Here is a 25,233-nt window from a genome sequence, read left to right as displayed (position 1 = left end):
CCCCCCCCCCCCCCCTCTCTCTTCCCACACCTGCTGGATTAGTGGGCTTTCTTCAGCCCAGTGATGCCCTCTCTAGCCGCCTGCCTTGCTTGGCTCTTAATCCTTTCCCGTGAATATTTGACCTGGAGGGGCTGAGTTGCTAAACGTGGGCAGCCCTGCGGGGATGGCTTCTTGGACAGGCCTGTAGGCCGCCAGGCATTTTCCCGAGCTTTTTCGTGTTTGGCTGCTGTTTGTGGCGCCCACAGTGCCTTCTCCCCCCAAACATGGCACTTGGGTTCTTCTGCCAGACCCCTGGTAGCTCCGTTTGTGGGTACTTTTCCATCTGTGTTGGCTGCCGCTCCATCTCTCTGCTCCGTTGAAAGTGCTCACATGAACATGCCAGGGCCAGACTCTCTTGTGGCTCAGTTACCTGAAGGACCATCTCTTCCCATATCTACCTGTCTGGTCTTGAGAGAGCCTTCAGCATCCTTGGCTAGCTATTAAAGTTGGCAGTCATGTACTTTTGCATTGATTTTTTTTTCTTTTTTCAAACTGGGCATTCCCATTTTTGTAAATTTTCCCTTGAAAACCATTTTTTTGCTGAATGGGTTCATTATGTTCCCAATGGAGGCTTTGGGTTTCATTTAGAAGGGATATTAAGTGGTTCTCCATGTCGTTACGCAGAGTATTCAGCATGTGCCATAGACTGAAAATGACGCCCTTGTGTTTGCATTGGACTTAAAATGCAAGTTGTGCTGATGAACATTTTCCAGAAAGCTTTCCGCGTGTGTCTGTGCGACAAAATGCATTTCTCACACAGAGAGAGGCTGCAAGTTTGAACCTGGTGTGCATTTAAAGTCAGCATCTAGTGCCCTTAAATGTTCTTGAGAGAGAGTCTCACGGGAGGGGATTTCTTCGCAACAAGAGGGCCACTGCGGATTCAAGTGCAGCCATTATACAGCCCCCCCGCTGCCCCACTGAACCCTGTGAAGTAAACGACCCATATGGGTGACGGGATTCTATTAATCCAGCCTTGGTATGGGTGAAACGGCCTGGGCGGGCCGGCCCTGTTGCTCCGGCAGGCAGCCGCTTGTGTGCGTGGCTCCCTGAGCATCACGTTCTGAGTGCAGGAAGAGAGGAGCTGGCGGCGAGCGGCTTGGGCACGTTGCGCCGTGCGCGTGGGAAGCATGCCTCCTCCCAGGACTTGGCAGCCGACTGAGACACGATGCAGAGGGGTGCAGGCCAGCCTGCCAGAAATGATTGACGGGCGGCTTTGCACCCTGCCGAGCCCCGGCACGTCTGCTGGCGTGGCAGCTGTGCGTTTCCCACACTTGCTGGCTTGCGTGCGCCATGTTTCGCAGCTCGCTGTGCTCCAGCTCGGACAAGGAGCAAGGAGCAGGGTGCGGAGCCTCTGACTAGTGCACGGATGGGCTGGGTGCCGCTTTGGAGCAGCTCTGGGGGCGCATTCTGTGGCGCGCAAGGCCAGAGGAACAGGGTCAGAACCTTTGGCACGTTTTAGCTTCGGGGCATCTCATCCTTCAGTGGGGGGAGCGCTGTGCAACTCCCCAGAACCACCAAGCCATGGGTGCTTTGGGGAGAGGTGATCTGACTGTCTGGATAACTCAGGGGGCTGAATTTGGCCCGCTGAAGAGCTGGACTTGGCCCCCGGGCCGGAACTTCTCCATTCCTGGACTGGAGGATTGGTCTTCGACCCACGTCGAGTCAGCAAGCTTCCCCCCACCCCATAGCCAGCTGCACCCTCGGCTGCCGTGCCCGGCTGTTCTCTTGAGCAAGGAGTGTTGCGCACCTATCACAGGCTCATGCTCTTGCTAAGGAAGGGGCGTGTCTTTTGCTAAGGTGGGCAGAGGTAATGCACGTGAGACCTTTGGACCGACACAGAGTCCCCCAGGGAGCTGTAACTTCAAGCCCCAGCCCAGTGCTAGAACGCCTGTTCTGCTGCCTGGAGGTCTCGGGTTATACCTTCGGCCTTTTTCCTTCAAAAGGCAAGTCTGGCAGGAAGCGCTGAGACCCCTGCCTGAGACCCCGGAAACCCCGTGCCTGCCGGGACTGGGCAGATTCTGCAGCTGGCAACATTCAGGGCGGCTGCAGCTTCCAGGCGGCCTTCAAAGGCAGGTCCACGTGCCGTGAATCGCAGTAGACTATTCGGGAGGGTAGGGGGACGTGGATTCCTGCGCCAGGCTGTCTGTGTCTTGCTAGCACCTGAACTGGTAAATGCAGTCCCTGCCGTGGAGGCAGGTGAACGGGCTGCTATCCGGCTAACAATGCTGGGCTGAAACCCGCTTACTTCCCCAAGCAGCTGAGCTGTCTGCGCTCAAGCAGTCACTGCCGGATGCTTCACCCCGGCAAGTGCGAAGCAGCATGGCAGGACGGGCCTCTTCTGGCAGTTCTGGGGAAGCAGTGCCACGGGATCCAGTCTCTTCCGCATGGACCTCATCCTGGGAAACAAACTCCCCCGAATTCGAGGGGACTGGTTCCTAGATAGGGGAGCAACGGATTGCATTCTAATTCATTGCTAAACTATGATCTGGGACAGAAATCTAGTGGAAGCAGGCCAGGAGGAGTGACTGGAGAACTGTATTCCATCCACAGAACCAGGATGTAAATGCCTTTTATCGACCTTTTCGTAACATTACATTTTTAAAATATATATAATATGTCTGAGCTTGAAAATAGTGGTGGGCAGAGGAATAATATGAAGATCTAGTTGCATTGCGTTTATGACAGCTGACCTCTGGCTTTTCAAAAGGAAAACAAATGTTCAAAGGTTTTCTGTGTAATGTCTACATTTTTGACCTTTTCCTAATTTGCTCCTTTTTCAGTCTTTCCTGTATTACTGACTTGGGTTTATCTTTTCTCCCTTTAGAGAGTTTTGAGGTGACAGTCACCAAAGAAGGTGATAAAGGGTTCTTTCTATCCCTTTTATGAATATTAACCCACTAACTTTTGGTTATGACATGGGGAATCAGCACTTAAACGGAAGATCCTGTCATGCTTTGGACCCCGTTTTATTCCCCCTCCCCAGTTTTTTCCTCCACCCTCTCTCTGAAAATATATTGATAGGAAAATGTTATGTAATCAACCCTTGGCTAGAAATATCTGCAAATCAGACATCCATTTGAACCGTGGAATGTTAATATTTCATCTGTGTAGCTATTTAAAACACGGTTTTTCCATATTGCTCTTTCCAATAGCATGCTTTTCCAGAGGGTGCATTAGTCATATTTTGGTAATGAGTAAAGTTGCTCCAGAGAAAGTACACCTTGAAGCTCTGAATCATATGCCAGCAATTTACAACCTAGCGTGTGGAGCGGCTTGGATATGATGAAGCTGAAGCCCCATGGCCCAGTGCGCATGGGGCGCTCCTACTGACAGAGACTCTCGTGGTTCTTTTGACCTTGCACCGTCCTTGCATCCGAGTTTCACTCCGCTTTCCTTTTCAAAGCTAATCCTCGAGCAGGGTTGCATCTCTGCAGTTGTGTCTACGCACCAGCCATTGTGGGACGGTCTAAGTGTGATTTTGAAGTAGGTTTGCCAACCCTGGTTTGAAACTCGCCCTACTGGGAAATACTGGTGGAGATCTAACCCAGTTAGTGCGAGAGAGAGAGGGAGGGAGGGAGGGAGGGAGGGAGGGAGACAAACACAGACAGACAGACATGGCAATCCATGTGCAAGGAGGGAAGGAACACATGAACCTGTTTGCCATGCCAAATTTCATAACTCTGGTTAGGACACTAGAAATGCTCTGCGCTTGTTCCAGCAATGTTGGGTTGCAATTCTGTCCAGGTAATGAAATACAGCAAATTGAACTCCTCAGCAGGGAGCAATTGTGGCCGAACACACAGGCCCAAGTTAGTAGGCAGCTGTTGAAATGGATGCCTGAGAAGTAGGTATTTCTACCTTTCTCATTCAGTAGCTCGTTTTGATTCCCTGACTCTTTTTTTTTTGTTGTTTGTTTGTTTTTTAAGCCAGGTACATTGCACAGGAAGACTTTGTCCTTTTGCTCAATTGACAGAATTTTTGTGAATTATAGTGCTGAATCTTCGATATACCTTGAAGCTTTCTTTCCAACTTTTTTTTTTCTTCCTCCGGCCCCAACTTTGTAACTTTGCATTTTTAACCTTCTGCTCTGGTCAAAACCTAACAAACCGCCCAGCTATTTCCCGGTAGCTTGGCATGGAAGACACGCCTCGTGGGCTTGGCTGTATGCTCTCCTAAGATCTCGACTCTTTTGCCCTAGAGTTTCTCAAGTACTCCTGTGAAATGCCTGTCTACATTTCTCTCTTTTTCTCTTTCTCTCTCTTTTTGTACTCCTGCATGAATGGATGCAAAATAAACCAAGTTGCTTGAAGAGCAAAATGTATGCCTTTTTTGTTTGTTTAAATTAACTAAAGCTCTCAAAATTCACCCATCCTTGAGCACAGTGCCTCTTCCTTTGACCACAGACCCTCACAAACCCTTGGCTGCAAAACCGTCAAGCTACCTTTGCTTAAAACACAACACCACACACACACACACACACATGCAGATCTGCCCCTGCTAACCCCAGAATGCTAACTGCTGTTGCTTTGGATCTCTTAGGTGAGATTTGTGGATTTAAAATTCACGGGCAAAATGTCCCCTTTGAAGCGGTGGTGGTGGATAAAGCCACTGGCGAGGGAATGGTCCGATCCAAAGAGAAGCTGGACTGTGAGCTGCAGAAGGACTATACGTTCACCATCCAGGCCTACGACTGTGGGAAGGGACCGGATGGAGCCAATATGAAAAAGTCCCACAAGTAAGCACTGCGTGGGTGGGAGAAAGGGGGAGCTTTCCTTTAAGCACGACTTTTTCCTGATGGGATGTGGTTTCTCCTTACTTGTGGGTTTTTGTTGTTCTTGAATGAATGAATGAATGAATGAATGAATGAATGAAAACCAGGTGCTGCTTACAGACATCCAAGGGTTTGGGGTTGTTGTTGTTTTGTTTTTGTTTTTGTTTTTTTTTGGTGGGGGCGTTCTCCATACCAGCATTAAGATCATCACATTGTTTCTAAAGGACAACAGTCTGCCCACAGATTGCATTATTGACGTTGTTTTGCCAGTGCAGTCCAGGCAGCTTTGCCACTGTCCAAATCATACCTTAAAGCTGAATAATACGGAAAATGGAAAGAGGGCGATTAGCAAATGGTCCCACAGCCGCTCCAGGAGGCCTCTGCAGCTGGTCCTTGCCAGGCCGGTGGAGAAGAGCTCGCTTTTCCGCTTCTCCCTCCGTGTTGGTGTTCTGGCCCTTTCTCCGGCAGGGCTTGGGCCTCAGAGTTATGTTTGTCCCCCATGTTCTGTTACGGATAGCGACCGTTTCACGCTTCCTGTTGTCTGCAGTGCGGGGGGAGTCCACACAGCTTCGGGGGGGGTCCCCACAAGACAGGTGGCTGACGCTGGCCTTGCATGGCGCCGCTGAGGCTCATTCGTTGCTGAGTCTGTCCAAGGTGTGCCTTCCGGCCCTGCTCTTCAGGGTGCGTGGACCGATCACCTCGGAGGGGGCACTGCTGCGGGAAGGGACCTCCGGCCAGAACGCTCTGTAGCTTTGGCATCCTTTGGCACAGAAAAGGGGGCGTTGATCCTGGATGACCATCCTGCCCAAAGCACGCCAGGGGCAGGGGGGATTTTCCCTTCGAGCATGTGAGACTTTTCCCCGCCTGGCACATGCCAGAGACCCTTCGGCCATCCGCATCCTCTTCCATGTAATAGAAAGCTAACCTCAGCATTGTCTAATGATGGAAAGCAAAACTGGTGGGTTCAAGAAATCTGAAGTGTGTCACGGATCCTTTACTGTCCCTTTATTTATTTAATATTATTCATGGATCTCTCCTATTTAAGTAATGTCTAAGTGACATGGAGGGGACAGGATTACCTTTCTAGGAATGTCTGTTCGAAACAGTATGTTTACACTGAGTGCCGAAAACACTGGCACGGCTGCACTTGTTTAATCTGTAGTGGCGAAGAGTTCCAGAAAGGATGATACTTATTTTTATTGTATTTATTTATTTACAAATTTTCTATACTGTATATTTCCACAGAAAATCTCTAGATGGTTTACAACAGTAAAAGCATCAGGAAAAAATTAGCAGTACTTGATTAAAATAGGATTAAATCATACGTATATTAAAATTAACATTTAAAATACTGGTTAAATAAAAAGGTCTTAGTCTGTTTCCAGAAAGTATAAAGAGTCAGTGCTGGATGACCCTCTCTGGGGAGCATATTCCACAGCTGAGGAGGTGCCACCACTGAGGAGACCCTTCTGGCAACAGCCCCCCCCCCCCCCCGCCCCGCCTCCTTCCAGGAGGGCTCCTGGGGAAGAATCTCTGGAGAAGATCTTAAGCACCAGGCAGGTGTCTACCGAAGGAGGCGTTCTTTTAGTTAACCTGACCCTAAACGTGGCATTAGGATGGCTAAAGACCCTATTCCAAACCATGATGGTTGAGAATTCTGAAATCTTGGGCCACCACCAGGAGATGATCGGGCCAGTAGGAGACCAGCTGATCTCATAGGTGCTTTGGCTGTGAGTTCCTTGGGGCTTTGGGAACCAGCACCAAATCCAGTCTGTCAGCATTCGGGCAGCTAAAGAAAAGGGACTCTTACTGCAAAGAAAACTGGTGTGTGGGAGTTAATTGATGCTTCAGTAAAACAAAGGCTTCTGCTCTTCTGATACATGAACCTTCAGTGATGGGTCTTAATTCTGCTGACTAATAAAGGACATGCATTTAGAAGGCTATTAGAAAAAGCATAAGTTGGAAGGATGGGCAGTCTCGGATTTCTTTATCAGTCTTCCTGCTAAATATCAGGCACTCTGCGTGACTTAATGGTGATGCATCGTCATGATGATGACGAATTGACATTTCCTCCCCGTCCCTTTTGCTAACCCTGTTAAAATCTCTTTCTTCAAGAAATGAGACAACCTTGGCCCTCGGCTCAATAAATCTCGGATTGTAATAAAATCTGTCTAATCTTGCTGACTAAGCCCAGGGCCTTACCTTCCTTTAGCTCCCACAATTCATTGTTGAATGAGGCGCCATTTATATTCAGAAGACTGACTATCTGACATTCGTAGCGTCCACAAAACAGCTTTCGGCATTGCACAGAGAACAAGAGCAGTAAGTTTGAGTGTCATGCTTACTGCGCCTTCCACATCTTTCTCCAGTGTGAATTCGAACTTGCTGGCTGGGAGGCACTTCCTCCCGCTCTGCACATTCTTATCTGGAGCGTCCAGGCTGGGTCAAGCTTTGTGGTTCAGCCTCTCCAACTTGGTGCCCTCCAGTCTGTTGGACCGCAACTCCCATAATTCCAGAGGGTACCGGGGTGGGAAGGGCTGGCCTCCTTTATTTTCCTAGCCATTCCAGCAAACTGGAAATGGCCCAACGTAGGAGGTGTGCCTGGGTGCCTTATCTTCCTGTCTCTAAAATGGGGACAATGTCAGCCTCACAGGAGTGTTGGGGGGAATTTTCTTGGAGGAGGAGGAGAAGCCAGCAAGCCCATGATACTCTCTAATCAGGAACTGGCTGGCCACTGTTAAAACTACTGCAGCGTGTGCCCTGCCCTGGCAATTTAACAGGCTCTTCTCTGTTTCCAGAGCGACGGTGCATATCCAGGTGAACGACGTCAACGAGTACGCCCCGGTGTTCAAGGAGAAGTCCTACAAAGCCACCGTGATTGAAGGGAAGAGGTACGACAACATCCTGAAAGTGGAAGCGGTGGACGCCGACTGTTCTCCCCAGTTCAGCCAGATCTGCAGCTACGAAATCGTGACTCCCGATGTCCCCTTTGCTATTGACAAAGACGGTAAGGACCACGGAGGAGTCACTCCTGGCTCTGCATTTGGGACGGTGTCCGATGAGCAAATTCCCACAAATTCATTGAAAGCTCGCAATGTAATCAGCAATTTCAAAAAAAAAGATCTTCTATGTCCTAAGTTTTACAGTGAGTCCTTGATCCAGTATATGGCTTGATCGCTGATATTTATAAAACATTAGTGCAGCCATGAATTCATCAATGAACAATAGTTTCTCATTAATAAAAACGAGAAAAAGAATAGCGAATAAAACCCCAAATTCCTCTTCCTTTTATAGAAGAGGAAATGGATCACCTCTGTGCCAAAATTCCCTATTCCTTCCCAAAGCTATTTACTGAATTCTCCCTATATTCACTGTGGCTATACCGTGTAATCCTTATTTTATCAGTGCAAGATTCTACCCCACCCCCCCAGCACATACCGCAAACCCCCCCAACTCAAATGCAGCATTTTAAAAACTGGTTTTCCCTGCTCCTGCCACCAGGTTACATAAAGAACACCGAGAAACTGAACTACGGGAAGGAGCACCAGTATAAGCTCACCGTGACTGCCTACGATTGCGGGAAGAAGAGGGCTGCTGAGGATGTGCTCGTGAAAATCAGCATCAAGCCAACGTGCAAGCCGGGCTGGCAAGGTGAGCGTCCTGCCCCCCATCACCTGCCCCCCATCAGGCTGCAGCAAAGCGCTCCCACGCATGCGGGGGAATCCCAGGCCCAAGGGCCAGCATTCCCCAGAAGGCCCCTTCCCCGCACTCCTCTCTTTCTCCCGTGATTTCATAGCGCTTGTTCGGGAAATGCTTCCCCCAGGGCTGAGTGGCGGGTCATCGGAGGCGGGTCTCTTTTCCGCTTTTGGCTCTCCCCTTCTTCCTTGGGCCCTGCTCGTCACATCTGGGAGCTACTTTGAAATGGGTCTCAGCCCTCTGGCTGGACGTCCTGTGCCTCCGGTTTTGTTCAGGCCCCAGGGATCACTCCCCGAATTGAACTTTGGGATCGTTCTTACGGTTTCAGGCTGGAGCAAAAGAATGGAATATGAACCTGGGACTGGCGCGCTCGCCCTCTTCCCCAATATCCACCTGGAGACCTGCGACGAGCCCATCACGTCCGTGCAGGCGACTGTGGAGCTGGAGACAAACCACATCGGGAAGGGATGTGACCGGGACACTTACTCTGAGAAATCTCTCCACAGGCTCTGTGGTAAGGCCTTGCCCAGCCGGTGGGTGGAAACTTGCAGCTCCTGCCCCGGTGCTTTTCCACCTTTCCAAAACGTGGCTCACCTCTTCCTACCAGGCAAAGGTGTTGGAAGGAACGAGAAGAGGGAGACATGCAAAGTTGTTTCTCACTGTGCGGCTGTATGGAATTGATTTTATCTAGAGGCTGCATGGAGCAAATCGCAAACAGAGAGAGCAAAACTCGTTCTCGTTGCTCTTGCTGAATGGCCCACATTTTCCCCAGAAGGGCGCCCTCACACACAGCTGAGCCTTCATGTCTTTTCTCCTCTGCTGGCGATTTGCTGGTGCATCGTTCCGAATGATCTCATTGCAGGTGCTTCCTCCAGCACCGTGGAGCTGCTTCCTCCTCCGAGCACTGCGGCCAACTGGACAATAGGGCTTCCCACGGACAACGGCCACGACAGCGACCTGGTCTTCGAGTTCAACGGCACCCAGGCAGTGAAGGTTCCAGACAGCGTGGTCACCATCAACATGAAAGAGCCGTTTGTCATCTCTGTGTGGATGAGACACGGGCCCGGGACCAAGGAGAAGGAGACCGTTCTCTGCAACTCGGACAAAACAGGTTTGGGGGCGTGGGGGAACCCCGGCTCTCTGATTTGGAGTGCAACACAGGCCCACTCTCTTGGTTTAACTACTGAGAGGTTATGAAATGTTCACAAACTGTGGGATTTGTGGGTGAGGGGCCACAAACTCAGGCTTGGTCGGCATTCGAAGAAACATCACTGCCCTCGTTGCTGATTTTCCTTGGAAACACGGCAGTGTGGTCTCTTCCAGTGTTGTGCTTTCTGGGCAAAGATCTCATACTTCATACGAGTGCTTCTGCTTCTGAATTCTTTATAGCAGGTGCTGCAATCGATTCCTTGGTATACTTTGTGTACTTGTGAACCAAGTACACAAAAGGCTGGATTGACTTTTTTTTCCGGGAAAACGTATTTCTCCTTTCCCCCTCCCCCGTGCATGAATAGCTCCCTCTGTGACGAGCACCAGTCAGTGAGTACCACAAGCAGGAATTTGGAAGATGGCATTGATACAGAGGAAACACGATAACTCGGGTGGTGTGATTTGTACCTCAGTGGGGCAAAATAATCGCATGACTTGTACACTGGAGACCGAAGCAGCTGGTTTGAGCTGGGAAAACTGCCCAACTCCCAAAGCACAACAGAAAGGATCTTTTCTAGAGTCCCAACTTAATTTTATAAGGAAGCAGTCAAACAGCACCAGTAAGAAGCTGGATTCTGTGCCCTGGCAGCAGAGATGGCCCGATTCAAACAAAATCATGGGTTTCCTCGATTGGTAAACGGTAAATGTTTCCCTCCATTAAAAAGAAAGAGTGGCCAGGATCCTGAAAAATAACTGGGCTGGAAAAGGACGCTGTTAAAATGAAAGCTGAACTGAGCATTGGAGAGCAGAGTCACAGGGTGGATTTGTCCATCCTGGCAGTAGCAACTTTGGAATGAATTCACGGGAGGGGTCAGTTCCCATGGTGCACGTTGGCTTCGGGGCGGGCGCTAAGCAGGCCCCTGATGTGCCTGCGTCCCTCCAGCTGATGCTTGTTGCAGCGAGCCGGGGACTCGGGCAAGCTTTTGAACCGCTGCTGGCTGCGGAGTGCATCCCGTTTCAGGCCTTTCCCCAGATGCTAGTTTGATGATCCGAAGTCTGTGTATGCCGGTTCCACTTAGAACGGGGGGCTGTTTGTGTGAACAGGTTCGGCCTGCAAGCTGCCGGGGGAGCAGCGAGCTAGAAAACCCCCCTTGATTTACTCCACCCCTTTGCCTCGGCACCGGCCTCTTCCCTGTTATGGTGCCCGTGTGTGAAGTTTGGGTGAGCAACTATGCAGCAAGGGGACATTTTTCTTGAGGCTGTGCAGGACCGGGCTTGGGCTGTCGGAGAACAAGTCCTGCAGAACCATCCTAACAAGAGGTGTCTCTTTCTTCGAAAGCCGACTCCATTTGCCTCTTCCTCCTGCATTTTAATTTTGCGAAGCGCCTCCCTTTGCCCGTAACGCAGCCCTTCCCTAACCTGATCCCTCCAGATACTTTGGCCGGTAGCTCCCGTCTGCCCTAGGCCAGGGGTGACGGGAATTCTGCTCCAAACATTTGGACACAGCCAGGCTGGGGAAGGCAGCTGCGGCCAGGTGGGTCCGGAAGAGTCTCGCGGGGCTGAGGCAGTGGCTAGCGACCGAGCGGCTTGTGTTGGCAACGGGGCGGTAACGCGCCTGATCGTTCTCCCGCAGACATGAACCGCCACCACTACTCCCTGTACGTGCACAACTGTCGGCTCGTGTTCCTCTTCCGCCAAGATCCCTCCGAGGGGCAGAGCTACAAGCCAGCGGAGTTCCACTGGAAGCTGAACCAGGTGGGCTGGGACGGGGGCTCGTTCCGACACTCCGTAGCGGCATCCCAGGGCTCTGTCGCTGTGTGTGCTGGCCTGCTAAGTCACACCTGTTTTCAGGGATTCGGGGGGACTTCCAGGAGTGTTTACTGTGGAGAAGGAACAGTGGTGGGGGCACGATCACAGGGGTCAAGTATCCAAAAGACAGAAGATGGAGTAGGCCTTCTCGAGGTGGCTTCCCCAGGCCGGGCTGAAACCCATGGAGTGACATTTCCGGGGAGCCCGAACCCATCTAAACATCGGGGGAATGACCCAATGACAGGAGCAGCGGGATGGATTTCCTCTGGTGGTCGTGAGTGCTCTGGCTGTCGGTCAGAGATGCTGGAGCCGCATCCTGCAGTCAGACTCTGCACTGTGCGGGAAGTTTGGCCAGGCGGCCAGCCTTTCCACAGGCCCCTCCAGCTCCGTGTTTCTGGGGCCACACACGCTTTCAAGCCTGTTTCTCTCTGCAGTTGCTGCAAGCTGTCCATGTGGGCTGGTTTTGAGGTTTTTTTGGCTGTGCCGTAGAAAATCGATCACAATTTAGGAGTTTTAACCTGCTTTTCAGGGTGTACTGTCCTTCTGAGGCAGTTTACGAGGTTACCAAAGGCACAACGGGATATAAAAATCACACACAGATGTGTTTAAAGCACCCATTTGGAAACTGGAGTAAAACTCTCTTTGGGGCTTTGAAAACGTCGGCAGGGCCATATGTATTTCCTTGGGGGGGGGGGGTGCCACACATATGACTATTGCCCCTTCCTCATTTAAGAAGCAGACATCCTATTGTGACTGGAAATGTGCCAGGAGCTATTCTTTTCTCAAATTAGAAAGTTCATCCCCCTGCCCGCGTCCCCACCCCAGCTTCTGCCAGCTGGCCGTGTTCAGGCAGAATAGTGCTGAGCAAACATACCCTTCCTCAGCCCAATTTCCACACTTGGGAAAACGTTGCATCCTGTCAGCGAAAAGTTTGTGCAGCTGCATATGTAGAAAGCCACAGTTTCTCTTCTCTGATTTCTAATTAAAAGGGTCTTGGGTAGGTGGGTTGGGAAGCACCCCTTCTCCATGCCCAAGTATCAGCAAAGGCAGAGCTGGCCTGGATGGGCTAGTCACCCAGTTCCCTGGGAGACGATTAAGGCAGGTGGGGGCTGCCTCACGCTGTGTTTGCACCAAGTTGATCGAGACTGGCTCTCGCCTTCACGCATCTGGGGCTCCAGGTCCCATCATGCAGGCCTGGCCAGGGCCCAAGGATGATGAGTGAAGTGGTCTGGACAAATAGGAGGGTCCCAGATTGGGGAAGCCTGCTCTAGGCTGGGGGGGCGGGTCTGTTGGGGATCTTCCACAGCCAGAGCTGGAGATGCCAGGGCTTCTGGCACGCACACCTGGACACCCTCCCAGCGGTGCAGATACCTTCCAGCGATACAACGGTGCTCATCCTCTGCGGCTCCCTGCATAGCTTGACCCTTTTCCTTCACTCCCAGAAAGAACTGGTCTTGCAGAAAACGTGCTCAGGGCAAAGCGTAGTCCCCGTCCGCTTCAGCACTCTGTCCCCTTCCAGGTGTGTGACAAGGAATGGCATCATTATGTCCTCAACGTGGAATTCCCCGCGGTGACGCTCTACGTGGACGGCGTTTCCTTCGATCCGTTCCCTGTGACCGAGGACTATCCTCTTCATCCGTCCAAAATAGAATCCCAGCTGGTGGTTGGCGCCTGTTGGCAAGGTAAATGCCCACCCAGGGCCTGTGGCAGCATGCAGGGGTGGAAGAACCTCCCTGAAAGTGTCAGGTGCATCCCGCCTGCCCACAGGTTTTCATTCTGGTCCAGCTTGTGGACAAGATTCCCTTGGGCTTGCATGTGTGTCTCACATTTTCTCTTCAAGAGAGCCAGAGGGAGACTGAAAAGGCAAAAGCTGAATTGTGCAGCCTTCTATTAGCATGCTTAGGAAGGCCAGCTAACTGGCCTTCTCCCCTTCTCTTGGCCAGATGGCCTTCAGAAATAAACATTTGTTGCCGTTTGGAGAGCACTGATGGAGAAAAACCTTAAATCGCCTCCTAGGATGGGGAACATGCGCTCTCGGAACTGGGTTAGAAGCCAGAATGCAGAAGCAAACAAAAGCTCCTGTGGTGTTTTTGTGTCTGCCTCTCTGATCACATTTTGCGTGTGTTTGTTTTAAAGGAATTTGCCAGAGTAATTCATCCAGCGTTTTGTGTGTTCTGGAGGATTTTGCTGCTTATGGCTATAAAAAGAAATGCAGCAGCCCTGGTGGAGTTTTAACATGCAAAGCAGGTTTAAAAAGCCAACCCTTTGAGGCTGCAGAATGCTGAGTCACAGCCTCCCGGGCTGCTGAAGCTCTGTCTTGTCAGCATCCTGAGGAAAATGGGCCTTGGGATACATTTGAGAGCAGCACAATGGAACACAGGTGCCTCCAGAATGGAGTTCAGCCTGTGGGTTCGGCTCCCCACTTGAACGGATCCCTCGTTCTGTGAGGAGCAGGTTAAGTGGTTCAGCGGCTAGTCGGTTGCTATGCAGATCAGCTCCGAGTCGACGGCCAAACAAGCCAGCGGCAAACCCCAGATCGTTTAGTAGTGTGTTCAACAAACTAGAGCTTATTCCAAGCTGCAACTCCTGGTTCTCACAGAGCAAGAGTCCTGGAATCTGCTCAGTGGAAGACTGACCCTGGTTTGTTCGACTTCCCCCAGCTATGCAAGGGGGAACAGAGATGGGGGGAGATGATGAGAGCGCTTGGCAGAGCCTCCTCTCCGGCTAATTATTCCGGTGCAGGCACACGCTTGGAGTGGAGAGCGTCCTGCAAACGGCGTGGGTGAAACTGGACCCGCCACGGTTCTTTCCTCTCTGCCGCAGTCCTCAGGCTGCCTTCCCGGCCTTTTCCTCGGGACCCCCCCAGCGAGATGGCCGCCACCTCTCCTTCCGTGCTCTCAACCGTTCCGTGTGCAGCTGTGGGGAAGGCGTCAGGGGCGGCCTGGATGGCGCTCCAGCTCACCCAGCCGGGCGCCGCAGGCTGGGCCTGACTGGAAGCCCGGCAAAGCAGGGGCAGGTGGCACCAGGGGCGAGAAAGGCACTCTGGTGCCCCCCGCCCCCCGGGTTAAGCTGCATTCCAGCAGGAAACCTCTCTCTGCAGACAGAGGTGTTTAACCACCAGGCCCCCCCCCCCCCCAGTTGTTGCTTTATTTCTTTGGATGATCCATTTCCTTTTCTTTTGTTTAAATTGGGAGGCTGCACAGTCAAGGCACCGTCTTGATTTGTGTCCCAAGGACGCAAAATCCCAAATGTACCCACCAACCCAAAACGACCAGGCACAACCACATATGCTTCTCCCTACTGCTCTTGCTTCTTGAAGGGAGTTTTTCCACTGAAGGGAGCCTCTAAATAAAGCCTCAAGAACTCAACCCCAATAGAAAGTGTCCCATCTCATTCCGCTCTTTGGGGGATCTGTCCGCATCATTCCTGTCTGAATCCAGCCGTGTGTGTCCCAGAAAGGTACCTGCAGGGAGCGTCTTCCTCACGCGAGCGAGTCCGTAGCAGGGCTTCTGGGCTACCTTGGCTGGCGAATCAGTAAGGAAAAGGGAATTGTCAGCGTCCAGTACAGAAGAATTTCACGCTCTGTTCTGAAATCCTGCCAGCTCCCATTTAGAGCAGGGCAGCCGCGATTTTCTGTCGTGCGTCCGGTAAGCAGAGCATGTTCACAAAAGCGGCAAATAAAACATGCCAGGACCTAACCACCTGGTTCCTTCCTTTCTTCTTGTCCCTCTTTTCTTGTCTTCTTTTTCTTTCTCTTCTTGCTCTTCTGCAGAATATACAGGAAATGAGAATGACACAGAAAAAGCGACCGAGACTCCTGCAGGTTGCCGGTGGTTTTTTCCCCCCTCCTTTTTCTTTTTTTACTTTCCCCCCCCCCCCCCCGTTTCTTTTTAATTCTTCCACTTCTAAGCCAAGACATTGCTTCATCTCACACATAGCATGAGACGTGTTATGGCCATTGAAACTGCATAATTGCATTGTGGGACTTGCGTTATTCCATTGAGTTTCTCCCCCCTGCGCACTTGGGTTTCTTTGAATGTCCCCCTCTTTTCTTCTCCCCCATCCCTTTGGTGAAAACATTCGGACGTACATTCCTGGTTCCTCAGGAAGCACTTGCAGCCACTTTGAAATAAAGAAGGGCTGGGCCTTTAGCGATTTCCTTGGTTCGAGCATCCCTGTGGGGGGTGTGATGCTCTTCTTCCCAAAGCCACACAGCCAATCAGAAGTGCCCCTGCACTGTCCGACTTCCAGGCAAGAAGGCAGTGGCCTCGGAGCATTGGGAACAGCGGGTTGCTTCAGCCTTTCCCCAACCGGGCGTCCTCCAGGTGGACGACAACTCCCAGCATCCTCCAGCCAGCATGACAGGTCCTGACTTCAAGCAACTAATGCTTTGAATTCTGTTAAATTTGGAGGATTTAGCATCCCCAGATGCCGCCATCAGGCAGAGGCTAGGCCAGGAGATTTGGGACAGCACGGCCCTAGCTGCGACTTTTCCCCACGCTGCGTGTGCTTCACCTTTGTGGGAGGCAGGTCCCCTGAGCCCGGCCAGCTGCGCGGCAGAGTCGCCTCCGAGCCACCCCAGCAGCTGCGGCTTGTCTGGGGCCCAGGGGGTTTGGAAGCTCGCTGGATGCAGAGGAGGGTGCAACCCACACACCGTGGGGCGGCTGGTGCAGGCCGCCTGTGGGGAGGAGAAGCCGCCCAGGGCTGCTCTTTCCGGTGATCCGGCCTTCCCCGCCAGGGAGGGTGGTCGAACGTTAAGTGGCACCTTGGGTGAAGTGCGGCTCTCCTGATGATGTGCAGCTTGAAGAAGGACTTGAAGGACCAGCTCAGAGCTTGCGAGTCCTTGAAGGCTCGGCTTAAATCGGCACCTGTGTGCATATGGCACCAGCGATTCTGGAAGGGATAAACGCATGTTTTTATTTTTGGCCAAAGTGTGCCGCGAGACGCCAAATAGGGCGAGGAGTGTTTCACAGATGCAGCCCCTGCAACCTCGTGGCCGCCAGATGGGTGGCCCGAGCAGTCCTGCTGGCTGGGGATGATGGGGGGTATAGCCCAACATATTTGGAGGGAACCTGGTTGTGGGTGGGTGGTTTGGGTCTTCATCACTTGTTGTCTTCTCCTGTAGGGATTGAATTCCAGGTGCAAAAGAAATCCCAATAGGGTCAAGGCAGAAAAGTATTTATTTGAGGTATTTTCCATTCCTCAACCAGAAGGAGAAGGCTGCCAGAAAGGCCTCACATGGAACCCTGTGCCTGCTTGTCGGCCTTTTTTCTGTCCCAAGCAGGTGTAAGATTGCACTTTTACACCATGAATGAAGGGTGTTCCCTCCCTGCAGACTTAAAATTGAAAAGTCACAGCATATGAGGAAAGGGCGGTGGGGAGGGAAGAGGAGGTAATAAAGCTGTCTTTCAAAGCAGGGCTGGTGGAATGGCCCAATAGCCCCCTCTCCCTCAGCTGGAATGGCTGCTGGTGGTGGCGGGGAGTGAGGAGGTGGACAAGGCGCCTTTCTGAGGGGAGAGCTGGAGCCGGAAAATGCAGCTCAAGTTTTTAGGGACCATTCCATTCCCACCCCCCAACCCCCAACAGCTGTATTGCATGAGTGAGCGTACTTCAGTTCTTCTCGTTTCGTTTTTCGCCCTCCACCTCCCGTGCCTGATCATAACTGCAAGGTTAACTCAAGCAGCAACACTAACTTGCATGCTCATTTAAGAACCAAAATAAGCACGTCTCCTCTTGTGGAGACAAACACACAAGAACCCCGGGCTGCATCCCCCCGGCGTGCTCCCCCACTGCTCATGGCATCTCTCTTGCCTTACTCTCCCGTCAAGGTGGTGAGCTCCGCCTGACCCAGTTCTTCCGAGGCAACCTGGCCGGCTTAATGATCCGCTCGGGCAAGCTGGACAACAAGAAAGTGATCGACTGCCTTTACACCTGCAAAGAAGGGCTGGAATTGCAGACAGCCGACGGCGGCGTCAGCAAAGGCCTCAAGGTAGGATTGGTCCTGGGACGGGCTCCGGCTCTGTGTGTGCGAGGAAGCAGGACTGGATCGGCGCTGTGCCTCTCGTCTGCCAGCAGGGGGCAGCGTTGCTCCTTCCATCCAAGATGCCCTTGCTGGGGCACAGTCCTGCGCTTGTTTCGACAGGAAAAAGGCCTTCGGCTCCCAGCATGCCCCAGCTAGTCAGCTGGGCATCCTGGGAGCTGTCGGTGTTTTTCGTGTCGAAGCTTGTGCAAGATCATGCCTTTACTTGCTGTAACTTTGGGCAACTGCACAGTTTCCATAACGGAGAGGCGCTGAATAGCCGCCTTCCTCCATTTTTCTCCTGACAGCCACATAAACACGAATACCTATATCGAAGCAAGAACTGGGCGAGGATGTGTATTGTTCTCTTTTAAAACAAGAAAGAATTGGATTTAGAGTAGAGGTCCTCCAATTACAACTTCTCACTAATGGACCCTTTATTTCACCATGAATAAATGGCAGAAAAGCTGCAGCATGTAGATGGTCCCAAGAGCAGCCCCAGCACCTGCTCCCCTTGGCATGCTTTCAGGTCCACATGAGCCCCAGCCAGTCAGTCCTGACCCTGGAAGGAGACGACATCGACCGCTTCGACAAGGCCATGCAGCATGTTGCCTACCTGAACTCGCGCCAGTTCCCCACGCCCGGCATCCGGAGGATCAAGGTCACGAGCACAGTGAAGTGAGTCCCGGCGGCTGGGGGCCACGGTTGCCGGAATGGCGCCCTTCCTAGCCTGGATGGCGGGTGCATTTCTGAGCCCGGTCGAAGTGGCCGCTGCCCCCCATGTGCAGCCTCCCGTGCTTTGCGCCCAAGTCGCTGGAAGGCCGGTCTTCCCCCCCATAGTCTGCCCCGACGCTCAGCTCAGAGGGCCGTCTCCTCGGCTCATTCCCCAAGGCACGTGGTGGCCCCACACCTCTGGCATCGGCTTCCATTACACCCCTTCTTTGCAGATTCTTAGGGAGGTTCTGGAGACCCCCCCCCCCCCCGTTTTTGCTGGCTGTAGTAAAAATGCCAGTAGGTCGCCGTTTAAAGGTCTTTGAGCGTGAGGAGAGGCACTTGGACCTTGCGAATGGCCAAAAATTGGGCAAAAGCTACAGAACCGCTGTCAGAGGTGGTGGCCAGGAGGGGGGGCATGGCCATCCGGGGGTCTGAGCACAGGCAAGGGATGCCTCATGCCCCAGATAATCCTTGCATGCGGAGCGTTGGCCTGCCTGCTCCGGCGTCCCCATCGCCGGTGGCAGCAGAGACGGGCAGCCTTCTCTCCTTTTCGGGGGCAGGTGCTCCAGCGAGGAAGCCTGCATCGCCGTGCCCTCCGTCGAGGGCTATGTCATGGTCCTGCAGCCTGAAGAGCCCAAGATCAGCCTGAGTGGCATCAACCACTTTGCCCGCTCGGCGTCGGAGTTCGAGAGCCCCGGAGGGGTCTCCCTCTTCCCCGAACTTCGCATCATCAGTACCATCACGCGGGAGGTGGAGCCGGAGGGGGATGAAGATGAGGATCCCACAGGTAAAGCCTGTCAGCCCGGCGCAGGTGGAGGGGTGGCAGGGAGCAGGACGGCCCCGCCAGAAGAGAGACGCCAACGAGTGGCTGCAGAAATGCCCAGCAAAGAGAGATTTGCAGTCTGTGCGAGTGTTTAAGCTTAGAAAGGGGGCGAGTCAAGGCAAACTGGGAAAGGGAATGTAAACTGATGCGTGGGGAGTGGGCAAGAAGGCATTTTGATCTTTCTTCCACAACATCAGAGCCCGAAAGGGTCTTCCCAGAAAGCCGATGAGTAGGGGATGCAGGACAGATAAAAGGGATTCCTCCAGACAGCACAGACACCGTGGGATTCACTTCCACATGACATGGTGCCGTTTGCCCACTTGGATGGCTTGAAAAGGAGATTGGACAAGTTCATGGCTGGCAGTCCTGTGCTACCTCCAGCATCAGTAGGGCTCTGTACCCCAGTGCTCGGGGAGCATGGGAATTGGGGGCGGTCGCTCTCTTGTTCCATGTGCAGGGTTCCCAGGGCTAGACGGCGCCTTGGTTTGATCCAGCAGAGTCCTTAAGCCTGGAGGGCTTGGCCCACACCCAGAATTTGGGATCAGATGGCCAGGTTTAAGATGGCATGAGAAACCCTCAAATGGACATGCACTTAAAGGTTCTAGTCCTCAGGAAAACTTGATGAGTCGGGACAGCTTTAAAAGCCCAGAGTCCCCTTCCTTTGCACATTCTCATTTCTTGCCCTTCTCTCTGCCCACAGTCCAGGAATCGCTTGTCTCTGAGGAGATCATGCACAATCTGGATACCTGCGAGGTCACTGTGCTTGGGGATGAGCTCAGCCCGGAGCAGGAGAGCTTGGAGGTGGATGTGGCTCGGCTGCAGCAGAAGGGGATGGAGATGAGCAATTCCAACCTCGGCATGATCATTACTGGTATGCATTTCCTGCCTCTGCTTCCAGTGCGCTGGGAACCCCAGGATCGTGTTACTAAAGTGGAAGAGCCGGGCAGTTTTCAAGAGGTTGCTGACGTCTCCAGCAGCTTTAACTTGAGGGTCAGGGCATCGGCGTTTGGCTCTCTTAATATTCCACCAGAAACCAGCATCCAGTTTGCCCTGCTGAAAAGAGGCATCTGTACAAGTTGAAGTTTTGCTTCTCGTTTCCTGAGCTTCATTGGTCCCTCTGTCCTGTTCTTGGACCACGCCATCCAGGCGTGCCAAATTCTGCACACGGCTAGATGAGCAACTGAGGGCAAACTTCATGCGCTCACTCTGTCTTCTTAACTTGCATTCTCAAAAGATTGGTGTTCAGAGCTTATCAACTGCTCTGTATTCTTTAAAAAGAAGATTCCCAGGAAGCGAACAGTAAAAGGAAAGAAAGTACAAAGCAAAAATGTATCTAAAATCCAATGATACCCTAAAAATGTGGGTGGTCATCCAGGAAAAGCTTGTTTAGGTAAAAATGGATTTCGCAGACGCCAAAATGGCACTTGCCTGACGTCAGCGGTCAGGAGTTCCACAGAAGGAAGCCCATACTCTGAGAACTGTGTGGGCACCAGGTGCGTCCCAGGCCCCTTGCCAAAGCCTTGCCTAACAACCCGATTGGAAAAGGGAGGAAGCAGCGAGGGAGATGTTTCCTCCTAAAGCAGATTCAATCCTGTTTCGAATCGTATTCTGATCCTAACACGGCTTCAGTGCATCCCTGATACGAACATACCTCACTTTAGGTAGGGAAAAAACCCTGAATTGGATCTTGCAGGGGTTGGTTTCCTGTGCTTAAGCTACTCTTGAGGCAGCAGCAGGGCTAAGAGGCAAGGCCCCGTCCCCTTGACCGGCCCCCGTGTCCCTCCCCTGCAGGGGTCGACACGATGGCCAGTTACGAGGAGGTCTTGCACCTGATCCGCTACCGCAACTGGTACGCTGTCTCGCTCTTCGACCGGAAGTTCAAGCTGGTCTGCTCGGAGCTCAACGGCCGTTACGTCAGCAACGAATTTAAAGTGGAGGTACATCAGCTGCTTCCAGGAGCTGCATTCAAGGGCTTCTCGGATGCTCCAGGGCAACAGGCGCTTGGGCTGAATCAGCTCGTATTGGCTGCAGGTTAAGCAGCTGTTGCCTCCCAGCGAGAAGCAAGTTCCAATCCCCTCAAGGGGTGCAAAACGCTTTGGGTGCTGCTGCACCATCCCGAGCCTGACCATAGAAGCTGAGCAGGTCAGGCCTGGTTGGTCCCTGGATGGGAGACCGCTGGGGAATACCGGGCTCTCTAGGCTTTACCTGCCTGCGTGGCCCTCATGTCAAATCAACTTTGCGGCGGCCACAGGGCAAGTTGGACTCGGTGGCCTCAGGCCCTTCCAGCTCCACTGGGCCTCTGTTCTTAAGCGCTTCCCAGCCACCTGGCGCAGGGTCCAGCCGCTGGTCTGTCTTGCCCAGCAGCACCAGCCCCAACCTGGAGCCCTCCAGCTTTTGGACTACAATTCCCAGCACTCCTGGCCACAGACCAGGCTGGCTGAGTCCAGTGGGGGTTGATGTCCTCCACGTCATTTTCCCCCAGGGTGGGTGGGACCGATTTAGGCCGCACGCAGCGGGTCTGACCCATCAGGGATGGGGGCTGCCAGCTCCCAGGCCTGGGGGCGCCATCCGTGGGGTCTCAGCTTGCCTCTTCCCCCACCGCCCCCTGTGCCCAGGTGAACGTGATCCACACCGCCAACCCCGTGGATCACGCCAGCCACCTCGCCGCCCAGCAGCCCCAGTTCCTCCAGCCGGTCCACCACTCCTTTGTCGACCTCTCCGGCCACAACCTCGCCAGCCCGCACCCCGGGTTCTCAGGTAAGCTGCCCCCCCCGACCATTCTGGGACTTCTTCCCTGCTTCTCCTCATTCCCCTTCTGCCGAACCACTGGAGGTGGTGGGGGGGGGTTCCTTTTTGCTGCCTCAGTTTGCCATCTTTCCAGCACCTTTCCCTGGGGCATTAACCCAGTGGCGTCTGAGCTGCACTTAATCTCTCGGAGGATGTGGAATTCGAGCTTCGTGTGGGATTCGAGCATCAGGCTTGATGCCTGCCCGCTAGATTCCTGAAACACGGCTCTTTTCAGAGAAAAGTGTCCCGTTTTTCATCAGACTTGAGGAAGGATTTTTCCCCCTCAGCTTTAAAATTACTCTCAGACCCAAGGGGCATGAATGTGGCTGCTTTCTCGGTGTCCAAGAAATCCACAGCAGACTCCGATGGGTTCAGATTTCTAAGAATCCAGCCAGGGTGTTCCACAGCAGACTGGCTCTTTCCAGGTCATACGGATTCTGTGCAGTTTTGGACCTCTTTTTGGTTTGTCTTCTGTAATTGTACACAAATACTGTCCTAGAAATGTGCTCCCCTCCGCAGCTTGCTAGGATAGTGTTGACACGGGTACAGGAGCTGCTTTTCTTGGGAGCCCTCGAGGCACCCCTTACAGCAGCTGAGCCGGGGCAACCTCCTCACCTGCTTTGCCCCACTCGGCATCTCCTGCCCCCCTGCCCCCTTTGTGGCCCAGCCAGAGCGAGGCCCAGGGAGCAAGGCGGCTGCAGCGGGGCCGGGCTGGGGCCTGGTCCATGGAGCCCCGCCTGGCCGTGGGCCCTCAGCAGGTGCCCCGCTGCGCCCCCTCTGGGCCCCGGCCGTGCTCAGAGCTCGCCTCCCTTGGTGCCGGCACGGCTGATGGTGCTCTCCCCGCAGTGGTCCCCAGCACCGCCACCGTCGTCATCGTGGTCTGCGTGAGCTTCCTTGTGTTCATGATCATCCTGGGAGTCTTCCGGATCCGAGCCGCCCACCAGCGCACCATGCGGGACCAGGATTCCGGGAAGGAGAACGAGATGGACTGGGATGACTCCGCCTTGACCATTACTGTCAACCCCATGGAGGTAAGAGCGGCCTCTTGTTCTGTGGGCGGGGAGGGGCTCCAGCTCTCCTCCTCGGGTTGGCGGCCTTCGGTTTGCCTCACACTGGTGGCTTTCCGCACCTTCTCTCCTCGGCACGGGCCTCTCTCTGCCCCGGTGCCTTTGCGCTCCTGAGCTTCTTAAAGCCCTGAAATGTAAGCACACCCCCCTTCTGGACGCCCCCGGTTCATGGTCAGGCAGCCGAATGAAATGCCCGTTTGCTTGCCAGCGGCCTGTTCTGGCGAGTTGGTCATTTAGCGAATCGCATAAAAAGAGTGCTGGCAGCTTGCCTCTGCTTCTGGGGAGGAGGTGAAGCCAGGCAGGCATCGTTAACGGTCGCTGGCCAGGGCCTGTTAGAAACCAGCTTGTTGCTCCCTTTAATAGCGGAGGCCTGGCCCCTTTGGCACTTCCCGAATTCTTCCAGAGAGGGACCCTCCCGGCCCGCCTTTCCCACTTTCCTTTGCCGGTCCAAGGTGGCTCTTTGGAACAAGGCCGGGCGGAGTGGGGCAGGGCTGTCCGGGTGGGCTGTGTCCGAGACGAGGCGGCGGGGTCCGCGTGAACGCTCGCCTGGCCTGTCTCGGCAGACCTACGAGGACCAGCACAGCAGCGAGGAGGAGGAGGAAGAGGAGGAGGAGAGCGAGGATGGCGAGGAGGAAGACGACATCACGAGCGCCGAGTCGGAGAGCAGTGAGGAAGAGGAGGGCGAGCAGGAGGAAGACCAGCAGAACGCAAACAGGCAGCAGCAGCTGGAATGGGACGACTCCACCCTGACCTACTGATCCCCAGCCCTCTAGGGGCCGCCGCCGCCGCCCTCCATTTTCTTTTGTCTGCTCTTCTGCCCTAGAAGACTCCCCTGCAACCCGCCCACCGCTCCTGAGGCCCCCTGGCACCAGCCGGCCACGTGGCCCAGCCGCCCCGTCCTGCTGTGTCCGTCTCCCTTTCTCTTTGGCCAGTCCCCTTAAAAAGCCCCACCTCTAGCAAGAGAGCAAGCCCTTCCCTCCCTCACCCGCCCCCCAGGGACCGGATGGCAAAGATCGTTTCGAATCCTCGTTTTGCAAGGGACTGCCTTGTATTCCGCTCCTGGGGTCCTTTCGCACAAGGGACGTGACCGCCCTGGCACACGCGACGGCCGACTCCTTGGCTTTAATGTTATTTTTGGCTGGGTGCTATGCTTCTGCTGCGTTCTTGCTGCTCATGCTTTCCTGGGGAAACCATAATGCCAAGACCATTTGGTGACAAAGGGTTAACCGTTTCCTTTTTTTTAATTTGGGGGGCTTTGGTGGGGGCGGCGAGGGTTTGTGGCTCCTTCCATCCCTTGTGAATCTTTTTAAGATACTTTTTTTTTCTCCTCCCAAACTCTAGTGCATGTGTAAAGTGGCAGAATGAGGTTACTATGTAGAAGATTAACAGACTTTTTAATATTTGTAAATATATTGGAATTATGTAATTACGTCACTTGTGGTAGTGAAAACAGGGTGGGGCTTGGGGGGGAGGGAACAAACCGGGCTAAGATTTTAAAAACCGATCACGCAGCATGATGTAGTGATAAGGGTTTTTTTTCCTTCAAAATTCCTGCTGCAGAAGCCGGGGGCGGTGGGGGTAGGGGGAGTCTAATCGATCTTCATGCACCCTCTCTGGGTCTGACGGCCCCTGCCCCTTGCCGCGTGGGTCCTTCTGCATTTTGTTTTTGGGGACACGAAGGCTGCGGCACACGATTTGAAAGTGTCTTTTGCACAATTGGAAGGGCCCGGCGCTTTCTGCTTCCACGCTGTTCCTTGTGGCAGCGCTGCAGGGCGGATGGGGGACGGGTTCGGTTCTGCTCCGTGGGCTGAGCTCGGAGGGGCGGTCGTGACGGAGGCTGGGTGGCATCATTCCAGCGCTGAAGCACTCCTGGTCTTTCCTACTCTCTCCTTGTACAGTACCTTGAGACGTGGGTCTCTTAAGCGTCTGCTGGGGGCGGGTTGACGGAGAGTCACTGTTGTTTACACTGGATGTGCGTGGGTCTTTCCTCTGTCCAACGTGACGAGACTCCCTCTCCCTGGCACCCTCCGTCATGTTTCAGGGTCCAAGAGTTGGGGACACAGGTTGGTGGGGAACGTCCACCCACGCTTTGGAGGGACCAGAGCCGTTCTCTGGCAGAGGTGAGCATGGGGGGCCCATTTGGAGGGGAGTGAGCTCCTCCTCCAGAGACCCTGGAGCGTGCCACTCCTTGCTTCTTTCTCTGGGGCCGTCCTCCTCCTCTGGGGCTACGGCGGGAGCTAATCCGACAGCTTCCTGGAGGGCGCGCCACGTTTATTTTCTCGCGGGGCGGGGGCTGATCTCGCAAGGCACTCCCCAGCTGCTCTCCCCCAGAACAGGCTTTGGAGCTCAGCTCCAAAAG

General features: G+C 53.6%; 1 protein-coding gene across 3 annotated transcripts in view; it reads left to right on the top strand.

Moving 5' to 3' along the window:
• CLSTN1 (calsyntenin 1) overlaps positions 1 to 24,328 on the top strand; it is a 46,290-nt gene extending 21,962 nt beyond the window's left edge. The window contains exons 3-19 of one of the 3 annotated variants that reach the window (XM_044445460.1): positions 2,864 to 2,893; positions 4,579 to 4,774; positions 7,609 to 7,817; positions 8,312 to 8,461; positions 8,835 to 9,020; positions 9,369 to 9,617; positions 11,289 to 11,410; positions 12,984 to 13,146; positions 15,237 to 15,287; positions 17,293 to 17,453; positions 18,013 to 18,161; positions 18,758 to 18,984; positions 19,721 to 19,891; positions 20,812 to 20,957; positions 21,636 to 21,777; positions 22,654 to 22,838; positions 23,438 to 24,328. In XM_044445460.1, coding sequence (XP_044301395.1) covers positions 2,864 to 2,893; positions 4,579 to 4,774; positions 7,609 to 7,817; positions 8,312 to 8,461; positions 8,835 to 9,020; positions 9,369 to 9,617; positions 11,289 to 11,410; positions 12,984 to 13,146; positions 15,237 to 15,287; positions 17,293 to 17,453; positions 18,013 to 18,161; positions 18,758 to 18,984; positions 19,721 to 19,891; positions 20,812 to 20,957; positions 21,636 to 21,777; positions 22,654 to 22,838; positions 23,438 to 23,632 — 2,732 coding nt within the window. In that variant the 3' untranslated portion in view covers positions 23,633 to 24,328. The remainder of the gene's footprint in view (positions 1 to 2,863; positions 2,894 to 4,578; positions 4,775 to 7,608; positions 7,818 to 8,311; positions 8,462 to 8,834; positions 9,021 to 9,368; positions 9,618 to 11,288; positions 11,411 to 12,983; positions 13,147 to 15,236; positions 15,288 to 17,292; positions 17,454 to 18,012; positions 18,162 to 18,757; positions 18,985 to 19,720; positions 19,892 to 20,811; positions 20,958 to 21,635; positions 21,778 to 22,653; positions 22,839 to 23,437) is intronic. The other 2 variants (XM_044445461.1, XM_044445462.1) reach the window with 2 other exon arrangements.
• The last annotated feature ends 905 nt before the right edge of the window (positions 24,329 to 25,233 follow it).

The sequence above is a fragment of the Varanus komodoensis genome, unplaced genomic scaffold, assembly GCF_004798865.1.
Source record: "Varanus komodoensis strain SLA01 unplaced genomic scaffold, ASM479886v1 scaffold48, whole genome shotgun sequence".
NCBI lineage: Eukaryota > Metazoa > Chordata > Lepidosauria > Squamata > Varanidae > Varanus > Varanus komodoensis.
The sequence above is the reverse complement of the archived record's forward strand: the minus strand, read 5'-3'. Positions and strand labels throughout refer to the sequence as shown.